The 14,805-nt window shown below is 41.8% G+C and overlaps 1 protein-coding gene across 1 annotated transcript; it reads left to right on the top strand.

Annotated features, from left to right (window-relative positions):
• Positions 1-2,305: 2,305 nt before the first annotated feature.
• On the top strand, positions 2,306-4,358 carry GPR15 (G protein-coupled receptor 15). Its single transcript, XM_061366662.1, has one exon. The coding sequence runs from the start codon at positions 2,870-2,872 to the stop codon at positions 3,983-3,985; it is 1,116 nt and encodes a 371-aa protein (XP_061222646.1). The 5' UTR covers positions 2,306-2,869; the 3' UTR covers positions 3,986-4,358.
• Positions 4,359-14,805: the final 10,447 nt, after the last annotated feature.

Here is a 14,805-nt window from a genome sequence, read left to right as displayed (position 1 = left end):
ACCCTTCTCTGCAGTGGCTCCAAATGCCTGCCTCTGCAACAGCACTTCTGCTTTAACCCTTTCTAGCTCAGAATGTAAATCTGCTACTTGTTGCTCCAACTCTGTGTTCTTACCTACCATGCCTTTGTAGGCAAATAGCAAACAGCCCCCCATGCGTCCAGCATGGCTCAGTCACTCCTTTGAGTGGGTATGGGGGTTTGTACAAACTCACCTCAATACTTTAACACTCCCATGGGGTCCTTGGCTCCACACGGTTCAGGTCCCACATTAGTGCAAGTTTCTATTTTATGCCACAATGTGCTTCACGGTTTCTGTGTCCACCCCGGTCACTCCACGGGAGGACCCACAGCCCGAGGCACTTTCTTATGAAACATAATTACAGCATATTACACAAAAACACTGACAACAAAATTACACAGAACAGTGTTTTCTTGTGCAACTACATACTCCACTGACCAAGCCCTGCCCTCAACACACACATACAAGGGATCTCTCAAGCACACTCCACACAACTACAGTACTTATAATGCAAATAAAATCCAACTAGACAAACAACTATTAATGATGCAATCACAACATACAGTACAGCATTAACCATATCATGTTGTCAATACCAAAATCAGTACCATGATAATCTGCAAATTAGGTCAAATACCGTCACAAAAAAGAGTTCCAAACAAATTTGAATGTACACCAATCGGGTGCCAGCAGTCAGGTATATGCCTTGCCTGTGAGACTTCTATATCTCAATTTACAGAAGGTTCCAAACAAAAGGCTAACCCATCAAAATCCAAACTCCAAACAAACTTCTGTGCAGGACATCTCCTACGACTTACAGAAAGTTAACCAAAACAAAATCATACTTACAAAAGAATACCTTCTTAAAGATGGTCCTTGTCTGCTCCTGCAGGGATCTGAATGAGTCGAGGGGTCCCTCTGGGAAAAATTCCTGAGAGCCCTAGGGAGCCCCATCCTCAGTGGGTCCTGCAGCCAAGCAGAGAGGGTCCCATCTGGGGTACCAAACTGATTCGAAGAACTTGTCAAGAACTCACCAACAAAGTTGGCAAGCAGATATTCTTTATTGCAGTGCTGGGAAACATGGGGGGTAGCTCCTCTTAACATGCCTTGTTCCAGCATCAATCAGGCTGTGATTATATTGTTTCTTAATATACATATTCATTGTATTTCCAGTAAATGACATACATAACATTTCCCAGAACTACTTCACATAGGTTTACACCTATTTTCACATGCGCACAACAACGTGGTAGTGGTCTCTGGGACCCCTGGTGGTCATCTCTTTATCACTTTCATCACTTTGGCTGAACTTCAGGTTTGGAAAGTCCCGTTTTCAAGCTGCCCACCACTAGTCCAGTTCTAACCTGTCATTGTGAAACATTTATCCAAAATGTTTCCTTCTTGCTATTATTATTCGCCATCAAGTTCAACGTTGCTTAGCTACAAAGCAGAACTAAATTTACTTCTGTACAAAAGAATATATTTCATTTTGTACTTCCCTGTTTCACCAGAGTGAATCTGTGTGCATCCAGAGTAAACTGGAGGGGCTAATTTACTCTCCTTGCAATTTGGAGTTGCTGTTTGGCTGTGCAGAGACACGTAGATGTGTTCTACCTGCCCAGGGCTCAAGCATGCTGCGTAAGCAATCTGCTCAAAGCTTTGAGAATCCTTAAGATATGTGTGGTCTGTGAACATCCAGGTGGGAGGGGGAGGAAGGAGAAAATTAATTTATCTGCAGAATAGGGGAAGGATGATGAAGACCGGTAGTAGAAGTTTCTTTCACATTGGTATGCACTGACAAAACGAAGGGTAGTTCAGAAAGGTAGACTTTTCATTTGATTTATGAATCACTGAAAGGGCTGTTCGTAAGGAGGTAATCCACAGATGGAGAAATACTGATATTACAAATGGAAGAAGAAGGAAATCAGAGCTCTTTAAGAGAAGCAAGCACTATATGTAACAACAGCTCAAGAGCCATGTGAGCTGCATAGTCAGAGGAGAGAAGGAACAGAAACAACTGTGAATGGTAAGGAAATGGCAGAGGCAGCAAGTCACGTTTCAAATTGCAGAGTATGTAACACACAGGAAATCTGTCCTCTATGTTTCTAATCCATTCATAAAGCTAGGCATGGGGTGCACAGGGCTGGGGGAACTGGAGGAGCTGCAGGGCAGGCAGGGGGTGCTGGCAGAGCAGTGGAGAGCTGTGGACTGATACAGAACAATTCACTACAGGGCAGAATGGGTAGGGTAGTTTTAAATGTTTTTCCTGAAATATTTTCATATGGGAGAATTACTCTCAACAGGAAACAACAATCATAAACAGAGAAAGAAAGTATAAAACCCTCGAAGCCTCAGAAAAGTTGAGTATTTTCCAAAAAGCAATTTACACAAAAAGTTTTGAGAAACAATAAAGAATGTGGCACCTGAATTCTCTGTCTCCTTCTGAGCTGGTTCAATCTCAAACCTTTGCAAACTAGCAATATCCTGTCCTAAAAAATCAAAAGTTCAGAATCTTGAAAACTATCTTACCTCCCCCACCATAATGAAAGCAAACCCCAAACCTGGTTTGCTTATACAGGCAAATGCAACATGAAGATATAATCAGTAAAACTAAACCTGATTTTAAAAAAAGAAGCGTTTATTCTGAAGACAAGGTTTTGACTAATCAGAGACTATCATCACTTGTCTGCTGCCTAAGTGATTGCGGAAAAGTATATAAATTACAACCCCCAAAACCACCTTTTCCCCTCCCCCCTTTCTGCACTCCTCCCCCCTCACTCGCTATCATGTTTTTAAGGAAGACCTTGAGGGCGAGGGTTAGGGGAAGCTCAGAGCCTCCCTCAGAGCGGGGATGGGGACAGCTTGGCCAGAAATGGAACTCACCCAGTTTTCCCCCGTGACTACAGTAACTTTCAACTACAACTACTACTACTACTACTACGATGACAACTGCCCGTATCAGAACCTGCAGCATATGTCTACTTTCCTCCCTATCCTGTACACTGCTCTGTTCCTGGTGGGCATTGTGGGCAACTCCATCCTGATAGCAGCCTTGGTCTTGAAGCGACGGGTCCAGAGGCTGATTGACATCTTTATCATCAACCTCGCTGCATCTGACTTCATCTTCCTCATTACACTTCCACTCTGGGTGGACAAGGAGGCATCAGACGGGAGCTGGAGAGTAGGAGCTTTCCTCTGTAAGACTAGTTCCTATGTCATCTCAGTCAACATGTACTGCAGCATCCTCCTCCTCACTTGCATGAGTGCTGACCGGTACCTCGCTATCATGCATCCCTCTATTGCTAGACGGCTCAGAACAAGATCCTATTGCAGTGGACTGTGCATCTGTGTCTGGTTAGTATCCTGCTGCTTAGGAATGCCAACCCTTTTGTCCAGAGAACTGAAGAAGCACTATGGAAAGACTTACTGCACAGACAAAGCCGTGACAGAAGCCAAGCAGATTATGTCACTGATGCTTTTAATCCTGGCCTTCTTCTTCCCACTGTTGAGTATCTTAACCTTTTACTGCTCCATCACCAAAAGACTCTGTGTGCATTATCAGAGAACTGGGAAACATGATAAGAAACTGAGAAAATCCATCAAGATTGTCTCCATTGTAGTAGCAGCTTTTGTTATCTCCTGGGTTCCCTTCAATCTTTTCAAGCTTATGGCCATCCTTTTGGGACTCATGAAGCAGCCTGATTGTTTTCCTGACATGGTTGCCCAGCTGGGTATGAAGGTGAGCAGCCCTTTTGCTTTTGCCAATAGCTGTGCCAACCCTTTCATTTACTATTGCTTTGACAACTACATTCGCAGAGCCATGCTTCGGTGCCTGTGCCCATGGGTGAAAAGCAGCAGCAGTGGCAGCAACTTGGATACTCTGGACACTCGCCTGAGCCACTCCTTATCCAATTTTATTGCCGGGGAGAATGCTGCTAGGAAGAGGAAGCGCTCTGTGTCCCTCTGACAGGGAGGTGGGACTGCAGAGGAAGGAACTTCTCTCTCCAAAGACAGCAGGCAAAGAATAAAGTGAGAGAAGCTGAAAACAAAAGGAGAGATTAACGACAAAGGTGCAAATGTAATGCAGCTGGCACTTCAGGTAGGAGGAACTGCTTCCCTTTAAATGCAGATCGATGGAATAGGAAACGTTAACCACAGATTAGGGTTCACAGTGATCGCTGTGTCACTGAATCATGTAAAGCCGAAACCATTGTGCCAATAAATATCCACAAATGCTTATACCAGAACCCCAGCACAAGTGCTACAAACTAAGAAGAATCATGTGACTCAGATAAAGCTGCTGTAAGGCAAGCTTTGAACTTTTATATATAGATATAGATATATATAGATATAAAGATTTTTATTCTGTGTGGAGCAAGAAAAACAACACAAGTGTTTTTTCTCTCTGGTTCCTAGCTCACCAACATGTCACAGTGGCTTCAAACCAGCCTGATAAATTCTGGGAGTTTGGAGGTTTTCTGAATTTAGAAATCTAATGTTTTGACGGATTTCTGTGTTACCAGCTCTTGCAGCTTGAGTCCTGTGCATTTTTCTTTAAGTCTCCGCTTCTTACTATGTCATTAAATCTTCAGCCCTATTTCTGATTTCAGAAAAAAGCTAACTTGAAGGCAGAGAAATTAGAAAAGACGCAAAAGCAATACTTCATTTAACCTTTCTCTCAAAGGCAAAAAACCCAACAACAACAAAAAGCACTCGTGGGTTTTGAGACTTTTTTGAGGTTCTGACACAATTTCTGACTGCCTGGGTTGTTCGTACAGTGGTGTAACAGACCTGCAGACCTGCTAAAAGGTTTTAAACGGAAGACAGCTACACCAGCCAACATAACTCATAAGAAACAGAGAGCAATGGGCAAAGCCTGAAGACCTGGCTACTGTCTGGATAGCAGGGAAAAGAAGAGGTGAACTGAGCAATGGAAGAGGTATTTCTCTGATGTACCTGCAGCACAAATGTATTCAGTATAGCTTTTCTTTTCATACCTTTGTATTTTCTAAACATCTGTAAACTGGGGTGACTATTTTGGGTGTTACAAATAAATCCTGGTATTTGCATTTTCTCTTGAGCTTTGCAGTCGTGTTTAATGTAGGCAGAGAAATGAAAACAGACCTCACCCAGTGGCAGCATAAACCTGGAAACCAAGGCATGGACATTCCGCCGAGCTCCCCAGCCAATTCCCTGCTATGGCCACAGGCTCACACAGCAAACCCTCATTGGAGCTCTAGAGAGTTGGCACTGCAGGGTCAGCCGAGGCAAAAGTGTATTTCAGCAGCTCCTGGTGCTGCTGTGTGCTCTCTGGCACACAGTAAGATACTGGGATATATGCCTGGGCTATAAGGGGGGCATCACAGAGACACAGGAACGGTTTTGCTCTCCCCTCCCTTCACCACATGCATATTTTTCTCTCCCCTCTTCTAAAAGATTTTGGTTGCCTTCCTCCACATGGCATACTTTTTTGCCCACACCTAACGACCAAACTGCTTCAGGCTTACAAATGCATGAAGAGCATCAACTGTGTTTTCAGACCTTCCAGTGTTTGAAAATAAGAACAGTGTCAGTTCAAATTTTAATCCTGTTTGCAGTGTCCCTCAAAAACTGCTGTCTCAATAGCCTCATCTCAATCTTTTAGCCTCCCTTCACCTTTACTAGTACATGAAACTTATTTTAATTACAAAAAGAAGCCTAAGACTTGCATTTCAACTAGCTTATGATTTTTATTACAGAAAAAAATCACATCTTAGTAAGTCAGATCTCACTCATTATTTCCTTAATCCCCACCCAAAGCAGAACTGTATCTTTGGAATATAATCAGTCTACAAGACTTAAAATAAATTTAAGTTAGGGCTGTCACTTTCTTTTTTTTGGCTTTGTTTGTTTTGGGGGGCTTTTTGTGGGTTTTTTGTTGGGTTTTTCTTTTTATTTCATTAATTAATACTTCAATAATTTAATACCTCAAAATGCCAGATCAAATTGGAACAATAACTAAGGAACATCTACCAAGGTCTCCTTCCATTGCCTAAAGCTGTAATACAGGCATTTGGGGAAAAAAAACTCAAACTGATCAAATATTGCCAGGTTTGAAGAGAATTATATATAAATTCCACAGCAAATGGTCCCCATGAGCAAGAAAAAACACAGAAGAGGCAACTAATTCAACAAAGCAAACCTCTCTGGATGCTTGTAGGCACTCATCCAAAAGACCGCACCCTATGAAGGTGCTTATTTCGCTCTTGTAAACTGCAAGACATCTACTGGACATTCTGACAACAGTGTAAACATTATCTTACATTATTTTTCCCAAAGAAAAGGCAGCCTATACTTGAACAAACTTACTAGTGGAATTTTCACTATTCCATGTTAATATTCATTATTTGTTTGTTAGCATTCACACAGCTTAGAATGACACCAAACTTAACGGTGACTTTAAGTATTTAATGTGGTGGACTTGTGTAATGTAACAGGATGCCTATTTTATCTGTATTAAAAGAACTTGATGACTGTAAAGTGGCTTGCTATGTGAAATGGAAATGCTGCAATTCTGGTACAACACCTGCAAAAGATCTTGTTTAGTAATTTGGACTGTTTATTTTCTCCTCCACTTTTATTATTTTAAAATAAGTCCAATATGGTTGCTGTTAAGAAATATGGTTTGGATTTTTGTAATCTATCATATCCTTTCATTGTCATGAGAAGGTAGCAAAGCATTACTAGGAAATCTGTCAGCAGATCTGGATGGAGAACATTCATTTGCCCATCCCACAAACCTTTTCATGATTTTGGAGATGTCTTTGTATGCCTTGAAAGAAATCAAGACTTTTTGAGGTTTTACATGAAAACAACTGCACCACCAGCAACACCCCCAACAATCTAGAGATTGGTGCATCTTCCTGAGATGTGCACAATCAAAATTGGAGTGCCTCTGCTTCTTGCTGTAAATTAGGACCTGCTTATATGCATCATTTGGGTCTCCATTTTGGCTTCGATGAATCATCATTTGTCAGAAAGAAAGTATTTCATCTCAATACAGAGAAAAATTGTACCCAGATCTAAAGCTTACTTAAATGGACAAAGAATTTTTGTAACCTTCATTTCAGCACCAGATGTGCTAACACTAACAACTGTACCACCTTGGTACTTTGAGTTGCAGATGACAGAGGAAAATGTCTCACAGGGAATAGTTTCAGATCCAAAATGATCAGGGCTACCTTACTGCCCTCCAGCAAGTAAGACAAGTGTTGTAGCCACTGCACTGGACTCACACTTAACAAGTACTGCAGTAAAGGCTGGCTCTTGGAAGCTGAGTGGAGAACTTGCACTGACTAAGGTGCACCAAGATGTCACCTGCAACTTCTTGCTCTGGCTTTCTCAGACTGGTGAGATGCAAAGCCCCTCACAGGGTGTCTGCGCCTCAGGTTTGGAATAGGCTGAATTACAGTAAGAACATTTCCTGACTTTGCAAAGATGCTGCAATGATACACATGTTGACTGCTGCACAGGCACAGTAAGGTCCTTGACAAAAGTGGTTTTTTTTTTCAGGTGCTTGTAAGGTACTGCTGAACAGTACAAAGAGATGTCAACTCAGGGGTGGGAATACTTCTAGCAGTTACACGCCTCTAGAATACTAAATTGTTATCTATCCCTGTATGATCACTTGTATTCATAAGGTTAAGAGGGACTTGTGAGTAGATTTGCAAGCTGCGAGCACAAATCATTATGTATTTGAAAATTTCTAACTGAATTAGTTGGACTTGATGATCTTAAAGGCCTTTTCCAACCGAAACAATTGTATGATTCTTCTCTTGTTTAGAAGCCTTCACACAGTTAAGGAGCACCTTTCATGGTAAGCTAAGAACAGGAAGCAGTGACCACAAATGGCCTAAAGACCATCCTCAATGGGAAATCCATCCACTCAGGCTATTTCCCAAATTATGTCAGTGTTCTGCATGTCACCAGATAAAGAGAGCAATTAGTGCACTCTATGTTTCAATAACAACCCACGCACCTGCTCAGTTTGCAGATGCAGGTGCTCCCACTTGCTGCAAGTAACAGGGAGTTTTGGACTACCTCACTCTCAGTAAAAGCCAGAGGGAGTCTGGTTCCAAAGATTTAGGCAGCTAAGACTGGAGTTTATACTAAAGTAAAAGAATGCAAAATATGGGAGATGAGAAAGCAAGTGGATGGGAAACCAACCACCTTCAAGAATAAAGGCAGCCTTCTACATGTGACTCAGTAAAAAGACCTTGCCAAAGGGTAGGCTGCTTGGGTTGACACTTATTTTTAGATATAAATGAAAATGCAGGTATTATTTTCCCAGCTCACCTCTGCTACCTTTTGTAACAGATTGCAGCAGCTTTGGAAATAGAAGCCACACGTTATGGTTTGACAGCATACAACATTATCAGTATCGATCATCTAAACAATGCATTGTGACCAAAACATGTATTTTCAAACTTCAAAACAGTTTCCATATTAGTAAGAGAGCAGATTCTTAGTCAGAAGTTCCCACTAAGTCTAGTTAGTGAATATTCTTCCTCTACTGTTTATTTTTCACATTTTCTAGAGCACATGGGATTTTACCAGAGGGATCTCAACAAGAGATCTCTCAGAAGAGACCCATGTTTCTCTTTAAATATGGACTGCATTTAGCTGCTAGAGAAGGGGACAGGGGAAGTAAGGTAAGAATCTGCGATCAAAGAAAATGCTTCCCACAAAATGATTGCTAAATTCAGAGGCTTTCATTTGTAAATGCCTAGTTTCAGATCCTCTGCAAAGAAAAGATTCCCCAAAAGGTCTAAGCACTCGCTCTCTGAACAGCAGGTTCTTCAAAAATAAATGATGCACCCAAAAGTCCCTAGTCTATTCTGGAAAAAAACATCATCTCTGTCTTTTACTGTGAAAGGGAGACCCACAACCTGAGGACCCTCTCTCTTTCTAAACTGATAAAACTAGTTATATGAATATAAAAGAACAGCACTTCCTCAAAGGATGCCCTTTGTTTTACCCTCAATTCGAGGCAAAGAAAACCAGATTGTGAAACTGTGTGGCACTCTGCTCAGAGAACGAAACTTGGTCAGTGGTTTTTTAATCAATCCAGCTTTTCAGTCTTGCTTTAAAACTGGCATGCAAAATGACGAGAAAGTCAGACTTAAAATGCAAAGAGCATTTTTTCCACTGAGGGACACGATGTATAAATAAATACCCAGCACATATCTGCCCTATATAGCATCATGCACCTGACTTGGCCACTCACATAACTTCCCTCTATGCACTGCCTAAGCACCTGCATGACCACAACACCCATTTCCCCTGTCACCTACTCCTCACCCTCCCTCCTCTGGGAACCACAGAAACATTTACCCACACCTCAAATGCAGCAAAACATTCAAACCATTATGAAAAGACTTAAAAAAATAAAAGAGAGCAAGAGAGAGAGGTACATATTTGGTTTTGCACAGCTTTGAACCTGTGGGTACAATCACACCACTTAAGGAAATGTTGCAGCTAAGAGTAGAAGCTTGATAGCTTTCAGGAAAGATGTACAGGTATATAAATATCCACTCTCCTCATAACTAACCATTATGGATGGAAGGATATTAAGAAGCAAAGACACAAATGCCCTGAAAAGTGCAATGGCAAGTCCATGATCTCCCAGTAGCTCAGCTGTAGATAAGGTGCCAGATATTCTGACTTCTAGTCAAAGATTATGGTACTTCAGACCATTCAGGAACACTCAAGTAATTGCAAAACCCTTGTGGGAATCCACGAGCAGAGAGAAAAAGGCTCAGGCAACAGCAGAACAAAGAGCATATGGCAGATATGAAACGTGCTAAAATAAAGTACCCATGAGAAACTAAGCTGGTGAGAACATTTCAGAGCAGAGCCACCACACAGGAAAAATAAAAAGACAAGACTAGATCTAGCTAGGGAAAGGGAGAGAATAAACAAGCCTTATAATCCAATAGCTTCTAGGGCTAATGTTTTGGCAGCATGAATCGATGGTGTTGTGGCATGCTCACATTTACATAGCCACTTCAGAGGTTGCAGTCATCCTGAGGCTATTAGAATGTCTGATTCATGAACTGAGATGTAACCCTCCTACTATTCTAATTTTTAAGAACTTGTGCAACTAGAATGCTTATAGGTCCTTACCTCAACTGTCACACAAATAAATACCAATTAAAGTCAGTGGGGAAATTGCTGGTATTGTTGAAATCAAGTGGAGTTTTATAAAACTAACTCCACAAGAGTTGGGTCTGGGTGAATCACAGAACGGTTTGGGTTGGAAGGGACCTTAAAGATTGTCCAGTTCCAAACTCCCCGGCAATGGGCACGGACACCTTCCACCTAGACCAGGCTGCTCAAAGCCCCAGAAGACAGAAAGACTAACTAACCCAACGTCTACCTAACCAGTAGTGAAGCCAACTGGATTAGTGTGCCCTCTATCAGAATTCATGATGATAATGATTCACCTCCAAAAGGTGTGAAGACCCACAAAACTCCTATGATTATATGGCCTCACTCATCCATACTTAGAGGAGCCACCGGAATAGATGCTTCCAGCTGTGCTGCTGGACTAGGTTTTCTGACAGTACTAGCTACACCTTCCTTAAATTGCCTTTAAGCAACTTGGACAAAGTAGGGCAAGATCATGCCGATCTAGGCACCTGTGTTTTCTCCTAAGGCATGCATACTCTTCTCAATGTGGCTGTAAGAAGGTGAGCCAGTATTGTCAGGGAGCAGTGCTAGACACAGGGACCTCCCCCAGGCAAGCACTGTAGATCCTTCTGTAATTTGTGCATGGTTTAGACTTCATTTATACCACAGAGTGAACTGGTAACTGCAACTCTGGAAGCTCTGAACCTCCTCATCCAAATGCATCGACCCCAGGAAAGGGCAGCAAAGATACAGTGATGGGAATATCAACAAGCTTCAGGGAATGGGGACTGTCTGTTTGGCTTGCAAGCTGACAATGAAATGTGTGCTGCCATTTCTTCATCTATACAAACCTGTGAACTAGTCAAATAAAAGTAGCTCAGGTATCCCAACCCATGCAGCTAACACAGCTTTGGCTGCACTGTAGACCAGTGCATCACACAATGAAAAACAGTGGTTTGAGGGTTTCAAGGCTGAGTCTCCTCTCTGTTCTATACAGCAAAGCTAGTGCCTTCCTCCAGCACTCAGCAGCTGGACACAAAACATCTCTGGGGAACGTCCCCTAAAGATCAGGCGAAACCAAGCCTGCCACTCTCAAGTGTGAGGTTCAGGATGAAACAAGATTTTTGCCATGGAAAGGGACCCAGCTAGGAGAGTGCTGGAGGGAGCACTCCCTCCAGGAAGGTGAGCTTTCCACTCTGCCTGCTGGAAGGCTGTCCTTCTGCAGCAGTATTTCCATCACTGTACACCCAGCCTTCCCACAGCCACCAGTCTGGCTCTCACCAGACCTCTGGCACAGCCAAACAGGCAACAGGGCTACAATTAGTGTGCTGCTCTACCTCTGGATGCCTCCCAGACAATGCCCATTTCTGCCATACCTAAGAGTCAGAGGTGGACAATGAGGTTAAGTGGCTCAAAAAAGATCTGTATTTGCCTCAAGACCAGATAGGAGAGCATGTGCCCTAAATTAAGTCTTGTGAAAAGGTCCAGAGGAAGTGAAAAAGGAAAATTACAATAAAAACAGGATTTCCAAAACACTGCATATAATGAACAAGACATACATTATAGTTAATCTTATAAACTAAAACAACAACAAAAACCAGTTCAGTTGATCTAATGCTGAAGTCAGCCTTTGCATGGAAGTGTCCACCATTTTAGCAGACAGAAAAACAAACCAAGGGCTCCTGCCACAACAGTGAGCATGAACTGATGAGTCTGCAAAACACACATGGAGTGAAGGTGATAAACTGTGGTGTAAAAACACAAAGGTTGAGATGTCTGCTAACGGCAGTAGAATACTACTGGGTTTTAACATAGTGCTTCATGTTCACAGAAAGGACAAATGCAACCTTCTTCCTTTTTACTTTAAGAAAGCAAACTTGTATTCTGACTCATGCTTTAACATGAGTGGCATTACCAGTGCAGCACAGCTGTAAAAGACTTCAGGCAATTATCTAGTTCACTAACTAAAACCACATACATATAGATTATCCTTGACATGTATCTGTCAAAAACCAAAAGGGTAGGCATCATTTATCCTCAGAATTCACAAAATCCGCTGAAAATTATAAGACACTATGCAAATATATTCAGAAGATCCTTTTAATTGTTTTGGGGCTCTTAAGTTTAACCACATGCTTTCTTTGCAAACTGGAGGGGAAACAAACCTACATTTACAAAGAAATTTGATGGGCTTTCAGAATATAACCACTTACAAGCATCACCAGATTGTTGGTTCACTCATGGAACAGACACACTCACAACAGTTTAGATGCTTCAAAAACTGGTTTTTTATTTACCCAGTTATTAAAGTCAGGTCCGTGATTTACTCCATCAAGGGAGTCAACCATAAGCCCTGGTACCCTGTGGGAGCAAGTGCTTGTGGAGTACTGAAGAACTTTCTGCATTCATGCTCCATATTCTGTGTGTTATGACATGAGTTAGTAACGTCTGCATTACCTTCTAGCCCTCTACGGTGGCTAGCTACCAATGAGTTTCCCAAAAGACTTCTGACAGCGCCAGGTATTTGTGCCTTTTGTCTTTTGCCTTTTGCCTTTGTTTGGAGAAAACAAGCAGTTTTCTCCAGGTTGGCAGATGACAACTGCCTGCAGCATATTTCTAACACAGCACATGAACTGGCAAAAATCACTGACCTACATTGAGTCAATTCAATATAGAAGTATTTCTTTTCCTTCCTCATTCAGCCACCCAGTGCACCCTCCATAATACTATCTGACAGAGCAAATGAAGTGGAAAAATTTTAAACATAAGCACTAATAAGAAGTCCTCAAAAGAAGGGCAGAGTTTGTATGTACAAAGGGCGTTTTTACAAATACAGAAGTTAATCAGATTAATCACTGTTTTGGATGAAGCATAGCTTCTCAATACTAAAGTATCACACGTTGTGTATATGTGTACTGATTTCATATAGTAGGTCTTTATTTTTCTGAGGTATTAAAATACTATTTGGGAAAATGGACAAGTCCAAATAAAACCAACATTCCCTTCCTCCAGCAATATCTACCAGAGTTATTTTTACAAAATATGACTTCTATCGAGTCAAGCTTATTATAATACTAAAAGTGCCTTTTAAATCTACAACTACTGGAAGCTTTTACCTGCCAAAAAAGAGTTGATGAGCTACTTAAGTTGCTAAAATAACTGTGTAACTATGTAGCTCCAACAATTTTTGACACCCCAAAACCAGAAATATGAGACTTCCCTCTTTCATGCCAAGCAAAGCAGCTCAGAAGCATGAGAAACCTAAAATGCTCAAATTAGCTAACAGCTACAGGGGCAGTTTAACTGACCAAAGAGAGCATTAAACTATAGCTTTATGTTACAGAAGCCTGTAACTATAACAAGGTTTGGTTTGTGAGGGTTTCTTAAGAAAAAAACTTTGTGCTTTATGGACACAACTGAAGATAGGTTAGTCCTGCAGATCATGCAGCCACCCCAGCTGTTTTACAGTTCCGCGCTCCCCAAGCAGCAAAGCTGGCCTGAGCACACCATTTTGAAGACCTCTCTGTAGGTAAAGTTACCTGGGAGGGTCCATACTTCACTCCAAAGGGAGCAGTCCTCTACTGGCAGGACTTTCACCATCATATCCCAGAGAAAGCAAGAGATACAAAGGAAGCTTTGAAGAGAAGAGAAAATGTTACAATTAGGGAAAAAAAAATCATCTTGAAGTGGTTGTTCTAAGCAGTAACCTTAATCCACTTGTTTTCTAACACTGAGTTACACATTTTCTCTTGCACCTGCAGCTTTCGCCTCTTAAGTGGACTCTGTGAATAAAGCATCCTCTAACCCAACATCTGAACCTGTTAGACAAGGATGCTACTGTAAACCTACAGACGGGAAGCTGTTTTGTACAGAAAATAAAAGATCTGTGCTCTTCACTGCCATATATCACAGATGTACTTGTAAGTATTTATTCTGCTGTTAAGATCTTCAGTAAGCAGTGCAACTTGGGGTTCTTAGCAACTTCTCTTATAAACTGTTTCCAGATACAGCAGTGAGCAACTCCCATGCAATATGGATGGTCCCAGCGCTGTGGCGCACGTTCAAACACCACATTTATGACACTGGAAAACTTTAATGAAGCAGTTTTATCACAGCTCCTGTCAAGGCAGGAGCTTGCATTTGTGCTGCAGTTTTCTAGGTTTTTGAACAGCAAACCCAGAATGCTTCTTAAAGTTTTTTGTTTGTTTTTTTTTCTTTCTTTTTTTCTGTTTGGTTTTTTTTTTTTTTTTTTTTTTGGGAAGTGGCCTAGTTCCATATCATCCCCACATCTAAGTGTAAAGAAGAATTCTGTAACATGGCATCAGCTGGTTTGACACAATATTACTCCCCCCAAAAACCAAGGGTCTGCAAGCACAGTATAGCCATTATACACCCAAGCTACAGGAACTCCTCCCTCGCTGGTAAGCACACAGGTAAGCAGCAAACATAAGCGAAAAACGTCTTTCTACCCGTTACCGAAACAGCACTCAAACCATCCCCACCCAACACCACCCAGCTGCAGCCCCTCAACCCTAACTCAGCCCATGCCAAAACACCCTTCCCCTTCCACAGGCTCTATGCTGAGCCTTCCCTGATTGAGAGGAAGTGATTTGCCTG

Source organism: Neopsephotus bourkii, unplaced genomic scaffold (genome assembly GCF_033783945.1).
Source record: "Neopsephotus bourkii isolate Nb327-2 ecotype Australia unplaced genomic scaffold, CSIRO-AGI_Nbou_v1 NB_1350, whole genome shotgun sequence".
In the NCBI taxonomy this organism is placed as follows: domain Eukaryota; kingdom Metazoa; phylum Chordata; class Aves; order Psittaciformes; family Psittacidae; genus Neopsephotus; species Neopsephotus bourkii.
Note: the sequence above shows the minus strand (reverse complement) of the source record. Positions and strands in the feature narration are given on the sequence as shown.

Coding starts and splice junctions, on each gene's coding strand:
- GPR15 (XM_061366662.1), top strand. CDS start 2,870: ATGGGGACAGCTTGGCCAGAAATGGAACTCACCCAGTTTTCCCCCGTG.